This window comes from Rhagoletis zephyria, unplaced genomic scaffold (assembly GCF_001687245.7).
Source record: "Rhagoletis zephyria isolate East Lansing unplaced genomic scaffold, Rhagoletis_zephyria_1.1 Rzeph_scaffold_03977, whole genome shotgun sequence".
Lineage (NCBI taxonomy): Eukaryota > Metazoa > Arthropoda > Insecta > Diptera > Tephritidae > Rhagoletis > Rhagoletis zephyria.
The window spans coordinates 26,289-48,616 of record NW_016161060.1 but is presented as its reverse complement, the minus strand read 5'-3'; the positions used below and the strand labels follow the sequence as shown (position 1 = coordinate 48,616).

The window sequence follows — 22,328 nt, the reverse complement described above, 5'->3', positions numbered from 1 at the left end:
TATATCTTCTAGAGGCAGTTGATTGATGACATTCTTAATGCATTTGGCTAATAGGACTGCTCCACACATTTCTAAGCGCGGAAGACTCACTGTTTGTAGGGGTGCTACTTTCTTTTTTGAAAAGAAAAGATGTGACTAAACTAAGTTGGGTGATTGGGATCGCAAGTAAATGGCTGCTCAGTACGCCTTCTCGGAAGCGTCACAGAAACCGTGAATTTTAATTTTTTTGTCTGGAGAGAACTCCGTCCATCTTGGGATTTGAATTTCTTGAATCATGGGTAAGTCCGATAAAAATTGATGCCATTTTTGAAGTGGAAGTGGTTTGACGCATTCGTCCCATTCCGTGCCTTCCAACCATAGCTGTTGCAACAGANGAAGTTGATGCCATTTTTGAAGTGGAAGTGGTTTGACGCATTCGTCCCATTCCATGCCTTCCAACCGAAGCTGTTGCAACAGAATTTTCTCCTGAATTATAATTGGCGCTAGCCACCCTGCGGGGTCAAAAAGCTTCGAAACTGATGATAAAATTTGTCTTTTTGTAGCACTTAAAGGAGGCTTCATTGGCTCCATTGAGTAGGAAAAGCAATCGTTTAATGCATTCCACCTGATACCAAGCGTTTTGGTGAAACTCGAGCAATCAAATTGCAAAAAGTCTGGATCGAGCAAGTCTTCCACTGGAATTCGTCTGAGCAGGTCTGGATGATTTGCGGTAATCTTCTTTAGGGGGAAACCAGCTGATTGTAGACATTGAATTAGTTGGGATTGAGCGTTTACGCAAGATGAAAGGTCGTGTCCTCCTGATAATATGTCATCAACATAATTTTATGCCGTCAAGATTCTTTAGGCTAAAGGATAAGAAGCTTTTGAATCATCGGCTAACTGGTGTAAAGTCCGAATAGCGAGATATAGAGCGCAATTTACTCCGAAGATTACTCTTCTAAGCGCAAAATCCATGAGTTTATTTTCGTTTTTCCTACGGAAGAGAATTCTTTGGTATTGCTGATCGTCTTCGTGTAGTAGGATTTGGCGGTACATCTTTTGTATGTCACCGTTGAAGAAATATTTGTACAAACGCCAGTTTAAAATGACAAACGTTAGATCTGTTTGTAAGGTGGGACCGATATGCAAAACGTCGTTAAGGGAAGTTCTGGACTCTGAAGGTTTGGAGGCGTTAAATACCACGCGAACTTTGGTGGATTTACTGTCTGGTTTAAGGACTGAGTGGTGAGGCAGATAATACGATAGGTACTTGCCATTTTCCATAACTTCATAGGGAGCGATGGGCTTCATATGGTCTTGGGATAGATACTCATCTACTCGATTGTATTCTTCTTTGAGATCCGGGGTCTTAGTGAACATGTGCTCCATTCGAATCGCTTGCTTCATCGCTTGCGAACAAGATGAACCGAGAGTGAGATTAGGCGGAAATTCAGATTTGAATGGCAATCGTACTACATATCTTCCATCACTCTGCCGAATGGTGGTGTCTTTATAAAATTTCTCGCAAAATGCATCAACATCTGACAGTGGATGAGGTTCGGAGATGTCTTCAATCTCCCATAATCGTTTAAGCTGGGAATTTCGCTTGCAGCTTCGACAACATGCGTATGAAAACTAGAACACTCGACTGATTTCAATGGCCCACTTAAATACCAACCAAATATGGTATTTTGTGCCAGGAGGCTTCCGAAAATGTGGTGCTTTACTCCTGGGAGGAGTATTTGTGGTATCAGGTCACTACCTAATACTAGATCAATTTGGCTGGGGGTGTGAAAGGTTGGATCCGCGAGGTCTCGATTTGAATTCTCGACTATCTTTCCGCCCATAACGGATACTGAAAAGTCTTCTCGAGATGTAGGAAGTTTCAACCTGTGTTGAGCTTTTTCGGATATAAAGGATTTTTGTGAGCCTTGATCTATGAGGGCTCTTAGGGTATAGATCTCGCCCAAATGTTCAATGGGAACATGAGCGGTTGGGAGGAGGGTTAGTTCATGGTTTGTTGAAAAATTAGCTTGGATATGGGTAGTACTTCCAGCAGCGGCAATAGCAGATTCCGCGCAATTACCTTCAGTTATATCGAAAATCGGATGTCTAGACTGACTAGAGGAAGCTTCGACCGATTGTGTATGCAACAAGGCGGTTGCATTTTTGGATGGTTTGGTATCTGGTTTGCTAGCTGGCAGCTTTTGCTCGGGCTTGCTTGTTAGTATGATCATCGTGAGCTTCTTTCTCAAAATGAGCACAAAAATTTATAATGGTGTTTGACACAAAGATGAAGTCAGCCATTAATGCAGCGTCAGTAGCCATGACTGAAAATTTAATAACCCAAGAAATGTGCTGAATGAAAACCGTTGGCAGCAATTCCAAAAATAGCCTCTCAGATAATTAAATTAATTTGGTTGTACTTAATATTTTCTTACTGAAGATAAGAAAAATTCTGCAAAAGTAGTCCCACGATATACGTCAACGTAAGGGGCGCTTTATGACCGTATACGCTCGAAAAGTTTAGTATTTATTAATACAGGGTTTTTTGTCCTGTTTTTTCTTTTTTAAGTTGAAAGAATCCTTCAAAGCAATGGGTTTCTCGAAATACGTCAACGCAAGGGGCGTTGTAGGACCGTACACGTTTGAGGAATCCTGAACTTGTGAAGGGATTCAAAAAATATAAAAGTTGTTTTTTTTCTTAGTAAAGTTGAAAGAATCCTTCAAAGCAAAGGGTTTCAGGAAATACGTCAACGCAAGGGGCGGTTTAGGACCGTACCCGCTTGGGGGACACCTGGGTTTTATTTTGCAAATATAAAGGTGTGCCTTCTATGTGGGCGACCCAAACCGTAGGAGCTTAAGCAATGTAACAAAAATTTGTCATAGAAAATGAATGTTCGACGCACTTAACTGTATGAAACCGAAGTAGATCAAAATTGTTATTTTGAGTGATTGAAGTTTCGATAGCTGGACATAACCCAACGAAAACGGCATATGAAATGAGTAAAATTTGAATTCTTGAACTTGTTGATCACTTGAGGAGTGATACGACCGCTTAACGTAATGCCACGGAAACTTCGAAAAGATAGCAGAATTCAATTAGTTGCTTTCATATAACTGCTAATTTTCTCGTTAACACCCGCGCAAGTGAGTGTGGTTACACGCTGATGAGGCGAATTGCGAATAAGGTCGAAAATTACATTTACGTTGCCTAACGTAAAACATATACGCACAATCACGATATATCTGAAGCACTCTGTATAACAATTTCGTTCGCTGTCGTTTCAGGCAGCGTCAGGCAATGGCGTAAAATGAAATAAAACCACCCGAACTGTGGTATAATACGCAAGCGTAACAATTTGTAAACACAATTTTATGTTCAATCGCGAATGTGTTTATTTGTGGGCTCAGGTCAAAGGAATTGAGCCACTAGTTTTCAAGAAGTAATTGCAAAATATATGCTTTCCACGGTTACGTATGTATGTACGTCGACCGTATTGACGTAGCAATGCTTACGATGAAATGAATATTCACCTTTTTAATGTAGATTTACATACATGGAAATAGTGCATATTTCTTTGTACAAGCGAAAAAGTATGTGCAAACAATAAATACATACATACATACACAAAGTGGAATTCGGGGTTAAATTGCTTGATCGCCGGCGTACGCTTTTTACCGGCCGTCTTCACATGCTTGCATCTCGCTTGCGTTCTGCTTTTTTCTCTCGCAAGCGAGATAGATGTATTGTTGACTGGGTATTTGACAGCATACTTTTTCATTTGTAAAATGTCGCCAAACAAGAAGGTTCAAGCCTTGCAGGCTCTTAAAAGTTTGAGAAAATTAGAAAATCTGCATAAAGAGCGAAAAAGACGCAAGAAACGATTTTGGGTGAATCCTTACTTGGAAATAAGGGAAATCCACAGTTTGGAAACTCGGCTTCTAAAAGATGTCTTATGGGAACGTGAAACAGATTTTCAGAATTTTAGTAGAATGGACATTGACAAATTTGAGGACATTCTTTCGCTAGTAAGCAGAATACTATACAAATTGAAGTGTGCTTTTATGTTTACTAGGTGGACTCTAAAATAAAAAAAAAAATATGATACACTGATGAGGAGTGCCATATCTTCCCAAATTCGACTTGCAATTACGCTGCGATTCATTCCGATCATTGGAATTTTTGTCTCACATTTCTCGAAGAACCATCAGTGCATTTGTTCCCGAGGTATTGCAGGCTATTGTTGACGCACTACAGCACCAGTATATGAGGGTAAGCTTTGAATTAGTTACTTTTATTTTCAATTAATTTTATTTCCCTCTGCAGGCACCTAAAACAGAAAATGAATGGCGCTCCATTGTTAATGATTTCGACAGACTTTGGCAATTTCCACATACTTTGGGTGCCATTGCTGGAAAACACATTCGAATAAAGGCACCACCACTTTCAGGCTCAGACTTCTTTAACTATAAAGGATTCTTTCTTCTTCTTTTTTGGCGCTGTAACCGCCTAAGCGATTTTGGCCGAGTTCAGCAAAGCACGCCAGTCGTTTCTCCTCTGTGCCAACTGACGCCAATTGGAAACGCCAAGTGAAGCCAAGTCCTTCTCCACCTGATCTTTCCATCGCAGTGGGGGTCTCCCTCTTCCTCTGCTACCACCAGCGGGTTTCGAGTTGAACCCTTTCAGAGCTGGAGCGTAGTTCGCTGTACTATGTCCATGTCGTTGTAAAGCTTATACAGCTCATCGTTCCATCGTCTGCGGTACTCGCCGTCACCAACACGTAAAGGCCCGTAAATCTTCCGCAAAATCTTTCTCTCAAACACTCCAAGAGCCGCCTCGTCGGATAATGTCATTGTCCATGCTTCTGCGCCATATACCAGCACGGGCATGATGAGTGACTTATAGAGCATGGTTTTCGTACGTCGAGAGAGGACTTTACTCCTGAATTGCCTACTCAGTCCAAAGTAGCACTTGTTGGCAAGAGTGATTCTGCGTTGCGTCAACAGTGACGTGGGTGCCAAGGCGCGAATGTGCTGACTGTTTGTTTGATGACAGAAGATACTTCGTCTTGTCCTCGTTTACCACCAGACCCATTCGCTTTGCTTCCCTATCCAACTTGGAAAAGACAGAACAGACTTCGCGGTTTTTGTTACCGATGATGTCGATGTCATCGGCATAAGGCAGCAATTGCACGCTCTTGTAGTAAATTGTTCCTGAGCGGTTCAGTTCTGCAGCTCTTACTATCTTCTCCAATATCAGATTAAAGAAGTCACATGAAAGGGAGTCGCCCTGTCTGAAACCCCGTTTTGTGGCGAACGGCTCGGAGAGGTCTTTCCCAATTCTGACGGAGCTGGTGGTATTGCTCAACGTCATTTTACACAGCCGTATGAGTTTTGAGGGGATGCCAAATTCAGACATAGCGGCGTATAGGCAACTCCTTTTAGTGCTGTCAAAAGCGGCTTTAAAGTCGACAAATAGGTGGTGAGTGTCGATCCTTTTCTCGCGGGTCTTTTCCAAGATTTGGCGTATTGTGAATACCTGGTCTATGGTGGATTTGCCAGGTCTAAAGCCACACTGATAAGGCCCAATCAGTTCATTGACGGTGGGCTTCAGTCTTTCACACAATACGCTCGATAAGACCTTGTAACCTATGCTTAGAAGGCTGATCCCGCGGTAGTTGGCGCGAATGGCGGGGTCACCTTTCTTGTGGATTGGGCAGAGCAAACTTAAATTCCAGTCGTCGGGCATGCGTTCATCTGACCATATTCTACACAAAAGTTGATGCATGCACCTTATCAACTCCTCGCCGCCGTACTTGAATAGCTCAGCTGGCAGGCTGTCAGCTCCAGCAGCTTTGTTGTTTTTCAGCCGCGTTATTGCTATACGTACCTCGTCAAGGTCAGGCGGTGGAACGTCGACTCCGTCATCATCGACTGCGGGCACGAGTTCTTCTTCTCCACAACTTTCCGTGCTGCTAACATTTAGTACGGCGGAAAAGTGTTCCCTCCATAATTTAAGTACGCTCTGGACATCAGTTACTAGGTCGCTATTATTGTTCTTACAGGAGTACGCCTCGGTCTTGAAATCTTCCGTAAGTCCCCTAACTCTCTGGTAAAATTTTCGCGCATTCTTCCTGTCGGCCAGCATTTCAAGCTCTTCGCACTCACGTACTTCGGCCTCTCTCTTCTTATTGCGGCAAATACGTCTCGCTTCCCTCTTCAGATCCCTATAGCGGTCCACATAGCGCGCGTTGCGCCCGATCGAAGCGTGGCCCTGTAGGCGGCATCTTTTTTCTCTGCAGCTTCCTGACACTCCTTGCACTGTCGGCCGCTGTGGTGTAGTGGTAAGCAGTGCACGCTTCCACTCCGCAACGCCTGGGTTCAAACCCTGGTCAAAGCAACATCGCCAAAAATATAGAAAAAAGGTTTTTTCTTAACAGCGGTCGTCCCTCGGCAGGCAATGGCAAACCTCCGAGTGTATTTCTGCCATGAAAAACAGCTTCTCATAAAAATACAATCGCCGTTCGGAGTCGGCGTAAAACTGTAGGTCCCTCCGCTCTGTGTGACAACATCATGGCGCACACCACAAATCGGAGGAGAAGCTCGGCCAAACGCTAACATATGTGTAAGCGCCAATCTATTATTATTATTATTCCTGACACTCCTCATCGTACCAGTTGTTCTTTCGGGCTCGCTGAAATCCGACTACTTCTTCGGCGGCGGTACTTACTGAGCGCTGGCGCAGGCAGCAAAGCAAAATAACCAAAACTTATGTATGGATATGTACGTATGTATGTAATGGCAACTAGCTGAAAGTGTTCAGCGAGTAACCAAAGCGAATGTGGTTCGTATTCGCTACAAATCTGAACTTATGTATATAAGTGTATATACGTACATACATATGCACATATGCTTGAGACCGTACCGCGCAACGGTAAACGGTCTGTATGTTATTGAAGGTGTTTGGAAAAATAACCGAAAACTGAGACTTATTTGCGCTTTAAGGGGGGTACTAATGATTGTGGGGCTCCCTCACTGGCCGGTTACCTTGACTAAATGAATCCCGCGCAGGTTTCCTTCTTGCTCCAACAGTGCTGAAAAGGTTGGCGCTGTTTTCGGCCGAGACTTTTCCAGGCGCTTGGGGAAGACGTGGGGATTTAAATTTGGTGTGAAGAATGCACGGTGGTCAGCAGAGGATACGTGATAACTATTTACGCGTTTTCTTAATTAATTCGCTTACTGGCAACTTTTCACTATGCGCTGAACTTTCTAATTAACACTTGATTTTAATTTTAATTAAAATTTTTCTTTTATGCAAATAGAAGGTCCGCCACTTGCTGCTGTTGAAACGAAAAAGAAGCTAACAAGATGGCAGTCGTGAGTGTTGCCGACTGCAACTTTTTTTCTAAAATTTTTTTTGATCGCCGCGTTGCCAACTTCACATATGTTGATAAGGTGTGTTTCCGTAGGCTGTCAAATATGTTTACGAATTGATGAGATTGTAGGTTTTGTTTGTACGTTTAATTCAAGTTTAACTCTTAAGCCTAATTAACAATAATGATCGATATGTGAGTGTGTGTGTGAACGCTTGTAACACATGTAAACACATTCTCTAATTGAATTGAAACTCTGTATAAAGTAAATCATTTAAACAGTTCTTGAAGTTACATTTATGCTAAGCTTTTTTATAAAATTAAGAGCTAAGATAATTTTTACAAGGCTGTTTGAGTCTTTAATTATTATGTTTCAATGTTCATTCTTTTCAAGAATTGACACATGTATTAACAGGGTTGCATCGGGATTAACTCTGTTTGAAAGAGTATTCGATCGACTCATTTCTTGTGTTGCATATCAAGCGAGCTACGCTGACACGAGTTAATTCGATACCGCGTTTGATGCCATATAAACAAGGTATATGTCAGCTTCTGATTGAATTGTTGAATCACAAGCCAGAACTCCTCCTATGCCTGCAGAACTGGTTCCCAATCCAGTTAATACAATAACAGCTTCTTCCAAGCCATTGAAAACATGCATTTTGTTAGGTCCACCACCTGTTGCGCTTGCTTCTGCCTTCGGCCGCCCTTAGGGATTGTAACTCTTACTAAGTAGAATTCTCCTTTTTGTGTTGCCGGAGAAGAGGGGCTTCCGCATGTCAAAGATATACAATATTTCTTGTGGATATCATAGTATTTTTGCGTAGAACTCACATCGAAATTTGCAAAAAAGTGCGTAGTGCAAACCGAATTTATTAAAAATTTTAAACATATATTTTAAATAATGTTTAATTCTTTGATTACACGTGTATGTTAAAGTTTTTGGATTCGGGTTATGCGTTTGGACACAACAACCGAAAGTTATTGTACAAATAATTAAACCGTACCCAAGTTTCTCGATAAGGGGCAACAAAGATTCTTTTTTGCTCGTTTATATAAAGCAGTGGATAAAAATATACGTATTTGCGAAAGGCAAATTTATCTGTTTAAATAAACACCACTAATAGTAAATATAAAAATATTTGTGTTTTTCTTACTTTATTCCGACACTATAGAAGTTTATGTTTTTTGAAATGTTTTAAGTTTTTATTTGCCTTAACGTATGTATTTGAAAAAATAATAATAATTTTTGAAATTCCAATAATTAGATTTGTGTTATAACGTTAGATAAGTAGCTATAGTTTCCAGTTTTCATACTAAAATCCTATGAAAATTCACTATTTTGCTACTATCTCCCTCACTACCAGCGTAATACTTTTCAGCTTTAAATCGGTCTGGATCTTGCTTTAGCAACCGAATTAATGTCTGGCAAATTAATTTTAGATTCATTAGTACTTAAACCTCATATTAAATTTTGAGCTGTACTAAAATGATTTGAAAAATAATTTTTTTTTTAATAAAAAATGACGTCTGGCACAATGTTAGCAAGAACGGACATGTCTGGCAATAATAAATCTATGTTTCCTATTCATATTCGGATTTTGCTACAAATCGTAGAAATAGTATGCTGCAATCCGAATCGTATTTTCGAATTTTCGAAATTCGTAACAATGGCATGCCTAAAAACGAACGAGTAAGCTTTTTTGCGTAATTTTGTACGAAAACAATTCTGTGTCGGAGGCGAAATAAAAGATGTAAATCGATGTGTGTTTGCAAGAAATATTGGTGGTGTTCATTTAAACAGATAAATTTGCCTTTCGCATGTACGTATTTTTTTATCCACTGCTTTATATAAGCGAGCAAAAAATAATATGTGTTGCCCCTTATCGAGAAACTTGTGTCCGGTTTAGTTAATGTACAATGATTTCGGTTGTTTTGTCCAAACGCATAACCTGAATCCAAAAACTTTAACATACACGTGTAATCAAAGGATTCACATTTTATTTAAGATAAATGTTTCAAATTTCCTACCACTAGCTTATTAATAAACTCGGTTTGCACTATGCACTTTTTTGCAAATTTCGACGTGGGTTCTGCACAAAAATACTGTGGACGGCGTAGCCGGAGTGATATGCACAAGAAATGTTGTATACCTTTGACATGCGGAAGCCCCTCTTCCCCGCAACACAGAAAGGAGAATTCTACTTAGTAACGGTTATAACCCCTAAGCGCGGCCGAAGGCAGAAGTAAGCGCAACAGGTGGTGGACCTAACAAAGTGCATGTTTTCAATGGCTTGGAAGAAGCTGTTATTGCATTAACTGGATTGAGAACCAGAGCTTCAGGCATAGGAGGAGTTCTGGCTTGTGGTTCAACAATTCAACCAGAAGCTGACATAGATGCGCCCATGGTTACTATGGCCGACAACTCCGCATACCTTTGTGAATCCATTGCCATAGCGCCCGCTTACTCTGCTGCTATAAATGCAAATACATCAGAATCCATAATTTTCTTCGAAATATGTAAAATTATCCAATTTTACAATAAACAAGCACATGATGAGTGTTTTTTTTAACTCCCTTCCCCTTTTTTTCCTTCATTCAGCTATCTTCGAAAAACAACTCATAGCTGGCAATGCTGCGTATGTTTCCGCAAGGGTTGCAGCATGTGTATTTTTCGTTTTTCGTAGCGTAGCTACGAATTATGAATTACGAAAATTCGGGTTCTAGAATAAGGGGGTTAGTTTTCCAAACATCAGCAAAGACGCCCACCGCTCATTCAATGCCATTGGTCGCCAACAGCTCTCAACCCTACAATATTCCAGCTACATTGTTCGGTGAGTTTTATTTTTCAAATCAGTCATGCCCAGCGCAGGGCACTTGCATATGGAATTCTGCCAGCGCAGGGCACTTGCTTATGGAGTTCTGCAGACGTTGGGCATGACTGGTTTAAATATTAAGAAACGTGTGTTTATATCGTCGGGGATACTGCAAAACTTTCTGCAATAATTATTACCTCTGGCAGTGATTTGTTATCCTCACCGGAGTACATCTGCCAAAAGTTATAATCTATTAAAATGTATTCCTTTTTATGTAAGGTGCAGGTGAGGGATCATTTAATTAAAGTTTGCAGTATCGCTGCCGACACGTACATATGTAAAGTGCAGGGAAAAATGCAACAGAATGCCAGCTTTGGCTACAACTACCTACATGTGTACACATGTATGTATATAAACAAAAAATAAAGTATTATTCGAATATTTAAAGAGTGCAGTAGGTAAAAAGAAGGAAGTGCAATGCAAATATGTATGTACTTTTGTATGTTAAAAGTGCAACTAGGTACATATGTAAACAGCAAAAAGTGTGGTGCAATAAATGTGCAAAGTGGAGTAGAATGTCTGTTTTCCTAAGCGTCACAATATAAAAATCAGTTTCTTTTAATTCCAATTAACAAAAAATTTACTTAATTTGTGCCAACTGAGTTGAATGTAAATTGTGTAAATTATCATTTCACGGTTGTGTCCTCAAGAATTGATGCGTTTTTAAAAACAGTAATTTTCGGTCAGGAACAATATTTGCATCCGCTGCATTTGCACCAGTTGTTCTAGTTGCATCGACCAGATGCTGGCTGGGTACCTACATTGTATACATACATATGTGTGGAAATAGTTGCAACTGCATAAGTACGTAGATATGTATGCAGTAGAGCTGTAATACTATCGATAGTTGAAAACTGTCGCCACTATCGATAGTTTTTGAAAACTGTCGATGTCGGTTTTAGCGAAACTTCTCTTTCATCTCTTAACATTACATTAATGTTTTTATCCTAGAAAATTCACAATACAGCCGGCAAAAAAAAATTTTAGTTATTGGAATTTTTAGCAATTATAAGCTTACACTGAGTTATAGTAAAATTAAATAAGCTATAAAACCGCTTACACTAAAGTTTTATAGAAATTCGAATTAAAAAGCTTGAAATTTTAATGATTTTGTAGTTTCTTATGTTTTGAACAACTTTTATAAAAATTAGTATACACCAAACAAACAAAAAAATTGTCAAAACTGCTAAAAATGTTGTGGCGCTTGTAATGTAGCAACATGGTCGAGCCAGGCGAGCCGGCATGCAGGCATGCTTGCATCCCAAGCTAGCTCGTCGTCGGGGTGGGTCATTTCCGCCTGCCTTGCTGTCAACTACATTAGCAAAAAGTTATTCATGCCTGATACCTAGTGTACTAGTGGAGATGGCTATAGCAAATGCGAAGAAAGCAGAGAACAAAGAGATAGCAACAAATGAAGAGATGGTCCTGTCCTGTCAGGTGGAGTCACCCCACCCTTCTTCTACGCGAACTTCACGCGAAGCCTTGGGCGTTGTCGTGACTCCTCACCTACTTTACAACGCCCCCTAACCTGACATCAGTCCGTTTATCTATAAGTCCGTCATTATACCGTCATTGTCAACGTTTGTACACTCCCACTTCCCCTCTTCTGCACAAGCGCAACACCCACACCAAAAATTTCGTGCTTAGCACTTCATTATGAAAACCCCACACTTAAACAAAATCAACCTCAAATCATTTCCTTCCTTTTTTCCTCACTTTATTATTACATCAAACTTTAACCCTAATTACAACCAAAGAAAATCCAACACTTAACTCTAAAACTCAAATTCACAATCCAATTTTTAACTCTACAACTCAAACTCTAAAATTCAATATTTAACTCTAAAATCCAATATTTACCTATACCTACACGTAATACTTAACTCTAATCTCAATCTCTATCTACTCCTAACATAAAAATTCAAGTTTAAATCCACGTACCCTAATGCTAGCTAAATTCTATTTTTATACCTCTAAGCGGTCTACCACACCTTGATTACCGCGCAATCTGAAGAGTTCCTTAATTAAATCTCAAAAATTCAATTACCCTAACAATATTCAATGAACTTCAAAAATTTACAAAATTAACCTACGGTGATAACCCAATGGATGCATGTATATCTGCAATTACATACGTATGTACACTTAATGTGCATGTGCGTATGTAAATATATGTATATATATATATGTATGTAAATAATAATGTAGGCAAATTTCACACTCACCTTGGTCTCCAGAAATGATGGCGCCAGCACTCTGTTGAGAACCTGTTTGGGAGAATTAGAACCCTAACATACATACATATAATCTAAGATATTTCATGCATATGCTCTCCTTCAGCCGCGTTGCTGAGGCGTCGACCTAGCAGTCTTCTACGAGCGGGTCATGACAAGCGTGAGGGAAACTCAAAATAATACAAGGGTGAATGAAATTATTAATTAAAAATTGAAGCTAACAGTACGTAAATTAACGACACAATTAATTCAACGTCGCGATTAATTCAAAATTCAGGCTTTAACGCGTAGCTTTAGGTTACATCTATCTACATATATATAAACATATGTATACATACATACATATAATCTAAGATATTTCATGCATATGCTCGCCTTCAGCCGCGTTGCTGAGGCGTCGGCCTAGCAGTCTTCTACGAGCGGGTCATGACAAGCGTGAGGGAAACTCAAAATAATACAAGGGTGAATGAAATTATTAATTAAAAATTGAAGCTAACAGTACGTAAATTAACGACACAATTAATTCAACGTCGCGATTAATTCAAAATTCAGGCTTTAACGCGTAGCTTTAGGTTACATCTATCTACATATATATAAACATATGTATACATACATACATATATGTATATGGATATACATATGCTCATATACGTGAAGAATAGCTAAAATAAAGTGAAAATACGTATGGAGCCGAACGAAAGAAAAAAAAAAACGTGTTGATCCCAACCAAAAAATTTACAATAACAAGGTGAAGTTAATGAGTGGCAAAAACTAGATGCTTTGGGAAAAATACGTACGGCAAAATCGATTTTTACTTACAAAAATTCAAAAAAACAAATAACTAAATAAAAAAATTACTTACAAAAATTAAAAAAAAAAATTAAAGAAAAATGAAAAAAATAACTAAATAAAAAAATCAGTCTAAAGCAAGATGCTAACGACAAAAATGCGACCACCCTACTACTGGCACGTGATAAAATGAAATATGAAAACAACAAAACGGTAAGTAGAACTAAAGGAATGTGCCTAGCGAAAATCTGCTCTACATATATGTATGTACCCTGACATGTATGTACATATGCATAAAAATTTAACCAACATAAAATATAAAATCCAACTGGAACTGGAACTATGCTCCCGGCGCTGCTGTTGATCGACGGTATATGTGGAGCGATAGTCTCCACTGCTCTCTCGCACACTGCTGCCGTCGATGTTATGGTCCTCTCCACTGTTATGCTCCTCTCCACTGTTTGATGGAATCCACATGTATGTCGAATGGCCGTTGACCTACTCCGGCCGAGATATTTCAATCAGCTGTTCCTGGTGATGTTGTTGCTGCTGGCTCTAATTATTAGCCGGGTTATCGGCACTGCTGTAGGGCTTAGATATGGGCNAGCACTTCTGTAGGGCTTAGATATGGGCCACCTTGTCGAGTCGCCGGGTGACAGTTAAGGTGGTTTCGTATCTTGCATGAACGTATGCACATATGTATATGCCTGAGTGCGTTTGTACACTTGCGCTGATGCCCGGCCCTTGTTGGTATGCTTTATTTGCCGGTGCGGGTGGTTGTGGTCCGTGGGTGGTAGCGTTTACGCATATATGGGCGTATGTATGTATTTTTACTTGGCTGCAACTCCAAAGTTTTCTTCCTGAATGCTTGGGCTGATTTTTCGGGTTTAAACTACCGTGTTGTTGTAAAACAATGGAGGTCCTTTCGCTGTGTTAGCAGGCGACCTGAAATCAATAAAAACTTCCATTAGCCCTCTTTGATATATTTAAGATTTTAATCTCGCGTACTCTTTTGCTACATTTGAGTCTCACTCATCTAGGTACTTGGACATATGCGTATCAAAGGTGTCAAATGAAAGTGTTCGCACTTACCTCCAGATCCAGAATGTGACTTTGATGACCCCAGGTACCGCTAGTATCCTGGTAGAGCACTGGGGGACCGTATTCACTCACTTTAACTATAAAACTTTAAACTTTATTACTTATACCACAAGCAACCACTTTAAAATTACACTTCACTTTCACTGTAAAGTACCACCGCAACTTTCGTTTTAAGAACCGCTTGTCTCAGTTTTGGTCCTTTTATATCTTTCTACGTCAAGTGACCGATCCCGTATTAGTTATGTATATATTTACTTATTTATGTACAAAGGAATACATACAAAATACGGTTTAAGTCGAACATTCACACATACACACACACACTCAAGACTGCTTCACCGAACCATAAGTCTAGCGAACTTTCTCACTCTAACGTAGTTACTTTCTTTTGGGCATCATGCATGTGCTTTACATAGAGGTTTGATCGGCTTACAGACATGTAGGTTTGATCGAGTTCGCACGCACACACGCACACAATTTAACATCAAAGTATCTGGCAAGCAGCTGGCGCTACACGCTATTATTTTGATCAGTACTTTATTCGTTTTCTTATAATATGGTTAAATGTTAATAATTTCCTTTGTCCGGATTTTGATATGCGCCTCCCGATTTGATCTCAGTTGAATTTTATAAGTATGAGTTGTCAATTTAAACGAATATCTTTTGTTTTGTAGTATTAGAAATGTATTATTATAGCCAATTTCACTTTGCACTTCAAAAGGGACAAACATATGTATATGTATATAATTCAGACGCATATATTATTTTATTATTATAAGAAGCTTACAAGAAGTTATTAGTTCTTTTTGATGCATTCAAATTTAAACAAATTAATACAATCTCTTTAATTTGCAAAGTAATTTATAAATTTTATAAAATTATTAATTATTTACTTTTCAAGCAATTCAGCATTTCAATTCAATACCTCTCACGACGATAGTAACTACTATACTTCAACTATCGTTTCAAAAACTCTCGAGTGGCGGTACTATCGATAGTATCACAGCTCTAGCATGCAGTTAATAGGGATGCGTATCGGCAATGAAAATTTGATATATCGGTATCGCGATATTCCAAATTGACGATATTCGATACCGATATATCTACTAAAATAATATCAATATATTGAATATCGGCAATATCGATTCACACCGACCTCGTTGCTTTGTTAGTTGGCAGTTTTGCGTATATTTCGTTTTCGTTTCGTTGTTTTTTTTTTTTAATTTACAAACGCCAAATACATATACGTAAAACTACCAAAAAAATACGAATAGGCATAAATTTATATCACGAAGGTACTGTGGATAAGATACACTTTAATTATTTTGAAAAATAGTAACCAGAGTTCAACAACTTTGATTTTCCCCTCCTCACAAGCAAGTCTAGGGGGTATATTCCGTATTGCGATTCGAAATCATCGTATATACTTACATGTATGGAATCTTATGCCCCTTTTTGTCTATTCTCTTTCTAACAGCGGACGTGCCTGCCAAACTGAAAAGCATGATGGGGCAGTGTTTGACAGTTACGTTCGAAGATGCGAACGGCAATGGAAGGTAAGAAATGGAAGATGGATGACATGAGAAGGAAAGAATTATGAAATAGCAGAATGTCGAACCAAAACGAATTTCAAAAATCTGACAATGCGAATGACGTCAAGACGAAAGAAATTCAAAATAGCGAAATGTCGAAATAGAAAAAATAGATGACAAGCACGTGTTCAAGGGTTTCGTGCAACAAAAAGAGTTCTTGTGTTGCGCCATTCAATATTAAAAAAATTTTAATGTGGTTAAATACGCTTTTTTAAAAAGTTGAAAAAACTACATATTTCGCCAGCCAAAAAGTGTATAAATAAATATATAGCATCTTGCTATAGGATTTATTCATAAAAACGGTATATGCTTATGGCCTTATTCATAAAAAATAAAATAGATTTAAAGACCTCTCTCTATACAGTAACATTAAAAAAAAATAGATTTGTTTACTTTTTAAGAATTTTGGTATAACATTTAACTTAACTCTTTGTGCACCCCTCTCTTTCTATTTATTATTCTCAAATTTTTCTTTTCCTTAATACTCATTTGACTGAGTTTCAATTACACCCAGTAAAAATCATGAAAAAATATTAGAAAGTAAAACCATTCTCTCAATTCGTCGGCCATGAATTTTTTCTGACGTTTGCAAACATTTGAAAATCATATAAAATTGAAACTAACAAAAATTAAATTGTTCACAATTGTTGTTGTTTGAGATTAAAAATCAGAATGTGTGTGTGAGCTTGAGTTCGAATTTTAAANTACGAATAGGCATAAATTTATATCACGAAGGTACTGTGGATAAGATACACTTTAATTATTTTGAAAAATAGTAACCAGAGTTCAACAACTTTGATTTTCCCCTCCTCACAAGCAAGTCTAGGGGGTATATTCCGTATTGCGATTCGAAATCATCGTATATACTTACATGTATGGAATCTTATGCCCCTTTTTGTCTATTCTCTTTCTAACAGCGGACGTGCCTGCCAAACTGAAAAGCATGATGGGGCAGTGTTTGACAGTTACGTTCGAAGATGCGAACGGCAATGGAAGGTAAGAAATGGAAGATGGATGACATGAGAAGGAAAGAATTATGAAATAGCAGAATGTCGAACCAAAACGAATTTCAAAAATCTGACAATGCGAATGACGTCAAGACGAAAGAAATTCAAAATAGCGAAATGTCGAAATAGAAAAAATAGATGACAAGCACGTGTTCAAGGGTTTCGTGCAACAAAAAGAGTTCTTGTGTTGCGCCATTCAATATTAAAAAAATTTTAATGTGGTTAAATACGCTTTTTTAAAAAGTTGAAAAAACTACATATTTCGCCAGCCAAAAAGTGTATAAATAAATATATAGCATCTTGCTATAGGATTTATTCATAAAAACGGTATATGCTTATGGCCTTATTCATAAAAAATAAAATAGATTTAAAGACCTCTCTCTATACAGTAACATTAAAAAAAAATAGATTTGTTTACTTTTTAAGAATTTTGGTATAACATTTAACTTAACTCTTTGTGCACCCCTCTCTTTCTATTTATTATTCTCAAATTTTTCTTTTCCTTAATACTCATTTGACTGAGTTTCAATTACACCCAGTAAAAATCATGAAAAAATATTAGAAAGTAAAACCATTCTCTCAATTCGTCGGCCATGAATTTTTTCTGACGTTTGCAAACATTTGAAAATCATATAAAATTGAAACTAACAAAAATTAAATTGTTCACAATTGTTGTTGTTTGAGATTAAAAATCAGAATGTGTGTGTGAGCTTGAGTTCGAATTTTAAAATTATATTGCTGGCAAACGTCAGACTGTCTCTCAATGATTTTACCTTGTAATGTTTTTATCATGGTAAAAATCAAAATATTTTATAAGAAATTTGTTGACCGTTTTACAACGGCATTTAAAGCTTTTTTTGTTCAAATTGAAAAGATTTCCTCCTTCGCACACTTCTCTCATGCTTTTTTATCGTAGTTATTATTCTGTTGACATCTAAATTGCCATACATTTTATGTCGTTACCAATACATTGTTTTCCGGCGTTTCCTCTGTGAACTTTTATAATTACATACATTCATAAAAATATTACTAATTTTGGTTTATATTTTTTTTCATCTTGCTATTGTTGAATATCAAAAAGGAACTAATAAATAATAAAAGGTTAGTTACAGTTTTAGTGAATGGTTCTTGTTGGGTGAGAGGGCTATTAGCAACAATATTTAGTCCGTAGAATTATTCGTGTATTATTTACTTTATTCAGTACAGTAAGAATAGTTCTACAAGCCTCATATCACTCATTTAGTTGTTTACACTCAAATTCTAGCTTTAAGGCAATTGAGCATTGAAGCTCCTTTGTGAGCTTTCTCACATTTAAGCGCTACATATGTACTTATCACTTCAATTTTTATGTAACTATGTAATTAGTTTTAGTTCGCTCAAGGCAATGGAATAAAGAAGACTTAGAATTCACACGTCTGGTGTTTTTTATTTGCCTTACCTCAAACATTGGCGACCGCAACAGGACTTGTCCTGCACCATAAACTTCAAGAAAAAAAGAGGGTTTCTTTTGTTTTCGCGAGTCATTGCTAAGAAAATTTGTGTGGTCCACGCGCATCACTGGACTAGTTGAAAGAGCATTCATCAGTTCGTTGTCATGGCATAAATTGCTCTACCAACAAAAACTCATCAATTCGTCATTGCGGAGTGCAGTACAGCATAGTACACAGCTTCACACATATCGTTTCCGTTCTCAAAGGCGTTTCAAAAAGGGTCAACTTCATCATTGTAAGTTTCCACACACTTTGTCGTCGCTAAATATTTTCGCGGCGTGCCTCGCCCCACACCTCGTGGTTTCAGTACATCGAAACATACGTTATTATATCGTGCACGGCCTCATCAGACATCTTGCTTAAGTCCACAAGCGTTGAAAGAAACGTTACGTTGCAGCTTGGTTTGGCAAACTGGGCTACCAAAATCGACACCAAGTGATTGCCATCTCAATCGTTAACTTCTCGTCGACAGCCACGTCATTGGCTCTACGTATCATATCGTTCAACAAACGTGTGAGATGCCCATCGCAGTGGATGACAGCATAGGCTCATCATACTCCCGCTGGCAGTCTCCGAATCATCGCTGAACATCATCCTAGCTGAAATACCTACATATATGCAGAAAAACGCTAAGGTAAACTATTGGGCTCGTCGTGCATACATATATCTTCAGTTTCGATAAAGGCATATTTTGGTCCAACTACAAACATGGAAGGGCATTCAAGGTGAAAATCGCAGCATTAAATTAGCGGTACACAAATCTGTCAACAGTTGTAAGTTCACTTTGCGAATATATACCTATTTACATATACTTATATTAACTTATATACTCATACATATGTAAGACTTTTAACAAACAATAAGTAACTGTTGCTAGGTATATGTACATTTGTACATAGATAAGCCTTATATACTTAAGTAATTAGAAGTTTTCAGTAACGCTCTCGCCTAATACTATATTCCCCCGGTGAAAATCATATTTTTGTTGGTGCAAAGGTTATTTTTTGTTTCTCGCGCTTTCTTGTCATCAGCACTCTGGTTTGCATCATAAGCTACAGCCGAATCATAAAGCTGCCCTCGCGTTAGTTTCACTCTTCGGCATAATCACATTTATTGCTCACTTTGCTCCCTTTAGCCTCAAGTTAAATTTGCCTGACTTCATCAAAGGTACAACTCATCTCTAAACTGCTCAAATTAACTACATACATACAAATGCATGTATATGTATACTTAAAATTTTCTGTATTATCACAGCATTTGTGATAAATGACAATTTCGTTTTGCTTGTCGTCGGCATTCTTTTTGTTGGTTTAGGAAAACAAGCTCTAGAAGTTACAGTTAATGTCTTTTTGCTCTCTTCGATTTCATCGATTGAGCTTTATCAAAATGGGAAATGAAGACGAGCAGCAAACAAGTGTTGAAGCCCTATCTTCTTTGAAGCAGCAAAGGTCAATTATGAAGCGAAATATAACAAACATGAAGTCAAAGGTTGAAAAAGAAGGGGATAATGCTGATTCTATCACATTAGAATGTCGTCTCCAAATACTAGAGTCTCATTTTAAGCAGATAAGCCACATTCAGGGCCAAATTGAAAAGATTAGCCCTGATGACAATGCAAGAAGTGACATCGAAGAGAGCTATATAGAAATAAAAGGAAAGATTATGAGACTTTTGAATAAAGGTCGTCGTCCAAGTCTAGCCCAAGCAAGTTTTGGGAATGCCTCGACTAGTCATTCGTTTACACATCAAAGTCGCTTGCCTACCTTAAAATTACCCAAGTTTGATGCCAAATATGCCGAGTATAAACGATTTTCGCACACATTCGCTAATTTTGTCAATGACGATCCCACAATTCCCACAATAGAAAAGTTTAATTATTTAATAAACTGTCTCTCAGGCCAAGCATTGGCTATTGTAGAACCATTTCAAATAACAGAGAACTACCCTAAAGCACTGGCGCGTTTAAAGGAACGTTATGACAATAATGTACTCATTTTCTTAGATTACATATCTTCTTTGTTTGCTTTACAAGCAATGCCTAAAGCCGATGCCACTGCGTTACGTATCATAATAGATAAGGTATCTGCTCTGCGTTCATCTTTGCCCTCGTTGGGACCAGAAATTGATATCCTTAACTCAATCATAATTCATATAGTTCTATCGAAGGTAGATACTGGGTGAAAAATAGTGTACGAAGAAAAGCAGGAACACAATTCCGTTCCCACTTGGGAAGAGTGCTACGCCATTCTTAACAGGCGTTGTCAGCTCTTAGAGAGCCGTGTCAAAACCCCAGATTCGCGTGAGCCACAACGTGATTACAAGGCAAAATCTAATGTAAAAAGACCTCATACGTTTGTTAATTCTAAGTTGAATTGTATTTTATGTAGCGGTGCAGAACATGCAATAGGAAGTTGCTCTGCATTTCTAGCGCTTCCAGTCAATGAGCGTTTTGACTTTGTCAAACGTTCAGCATTATGTTTAAATTGTTTGCGCAAAGGGCATGCAGCTATTAAATGCCCATCAAAGTATAAATGCCGCGTGTGCAAGGCATGTCACCACACACATTTACACATTTTTTCTGTCGCTAAGCCGTCAGTAAATCAAGTCGCTTCGGTGAATCACACAACTGATCACAATGCATCACAAGACTTCGCAGCTCAAGGCACTTCAAGACAAATCAATGCAACGTCAATGGTTATTCGATCGTGAAAAGAGACATAATACCAACTGCCATTGTTATGGTGAAAGATAAATTCGGGATTTTCCAGCCCGTTCGCGAACTTTTAGACTCTTGCTCTGAAGTTAATTTTATGACCGAAGAAACTGCAAAACGCTTGCAACTAAGTCGTTTACATTGCCAACAAGATATTTCAGGTATAGGGGACATTCACACCCAAATCAAACATGCTGTTTTTGCTACAGTTCGTTCACGTTATACCGATTTTGAATGGTCTTCGTGGTTTGCTGTTACTAAGTCGATATCAGAAAAACAACCTGGGGACTATATACGCACTGATAATTGGAATATTCCACAAGGAACCAACCTAGCAGACCCCTTATTCTACAAACCGCAGCGAATTGATCTTTTGATTAGCACAGAAGTGTTTTTCGAACTTATTCATCAGGAAAAGATTTCTTTGGGCGAAGGCTTGCCGTGTTTGACAAGCACAGCGTTAGGTTGGATAGTCGGGGGAAAATTTGAATATAAGGCAGACTTTCGACCGCTGACATGCAACGTAACTGTAGAGTCTGCAACTCTAGACACTTTGCTACAGTGATTTTGGGAGGTTGAGGAAGTTGCTCAACATTCCTCTCAATTGCCAGAAGAACAAAAGCGATGTGAAAAACATATCTGTGATAACGTGGTAGTTACTACCAGTGGCCGCTTGCAGGTAAGCCTATCATTCAAGGAATCCCCAGAAGTTTTGGGAAATTCCTTAGACAATGCTCGTGAAAGATTTCTCTCGCTTGAACGCCGCTTGTATCGCGACCCGCTTCTACATAACATGTATTCCGATTTCATGCACGAATATGAGAGCTTAGGACACATGTCGTTAGTAAATAAGACAAATCTTGATCGGTTGCCTTATGTTATTCCACATCATTGTGTCCTGCGCCCAGAAAGTACCACCACAAAGCTTCGGGTGGTATTTGATGCATCAGCTTCAACTTCATCAAATCGCTCATTGAATGACATTCTAATGGTAGGACCTACCATTCAACAAGAGTTACTCATAACTCTTTTGACCTTCCGCTTAAATCGCTACGCTTTAACAGCCGATATTGCAAAAATGTATCGGCAGTTTTTGATTAAAGAAAGTTACCGCAACTTTCAATTAGTTTTATGGAGAAAGAGCAGAGACGAACCGTTGCAGATATATCAA

General features: G+C 38.4%; 1 protein-coding gene and 1 long non-coding RNA gene across 2 annotated transcripts in view; both read left to right on the top strand.

Moving 5' to 3' along the window:
* The first annotated feature begins 15,535 nt into the window (after window positions 1-15,535).
* Window positions 15,536-22,328, top strand: part of LOC108370043 (uncharacterized) — a 29,810-nt gene continuing 23,017 nt past the window's right edge. The window contains exons 1-3 of the long non-coding RNA XR_001848588.1: window positions 15,536-15,650; window positions 16,683-16,776; window positions 16,865-16,943. This is a non-coding gene — a long non-coding RNA (uncharacterized LOC108370043). The remainder of the gene's footprint in view (window positions 15,651-16,682; window positions 16,777-16,864; window positions 16,944-22,328) is intronic.
* On the top strand, window positions 19,245-21,094 carry LOC108370042 (uncharacterized). The gene is made up of 2 exons (XM_017625277.1): window positions 19,245-19,844; window positions 19,883-21,094. Exons 1-2 carry the CDS (start codon window positions 19,838-19,840, stop codon window positions 20,623-20,625), a joined length of 750 nt encoding a protein of 249 aa, XP_017480766.1. The 5' UTR covers window positions 19,245-19,837; the 3' UTR covers window positions 20,626-21,094.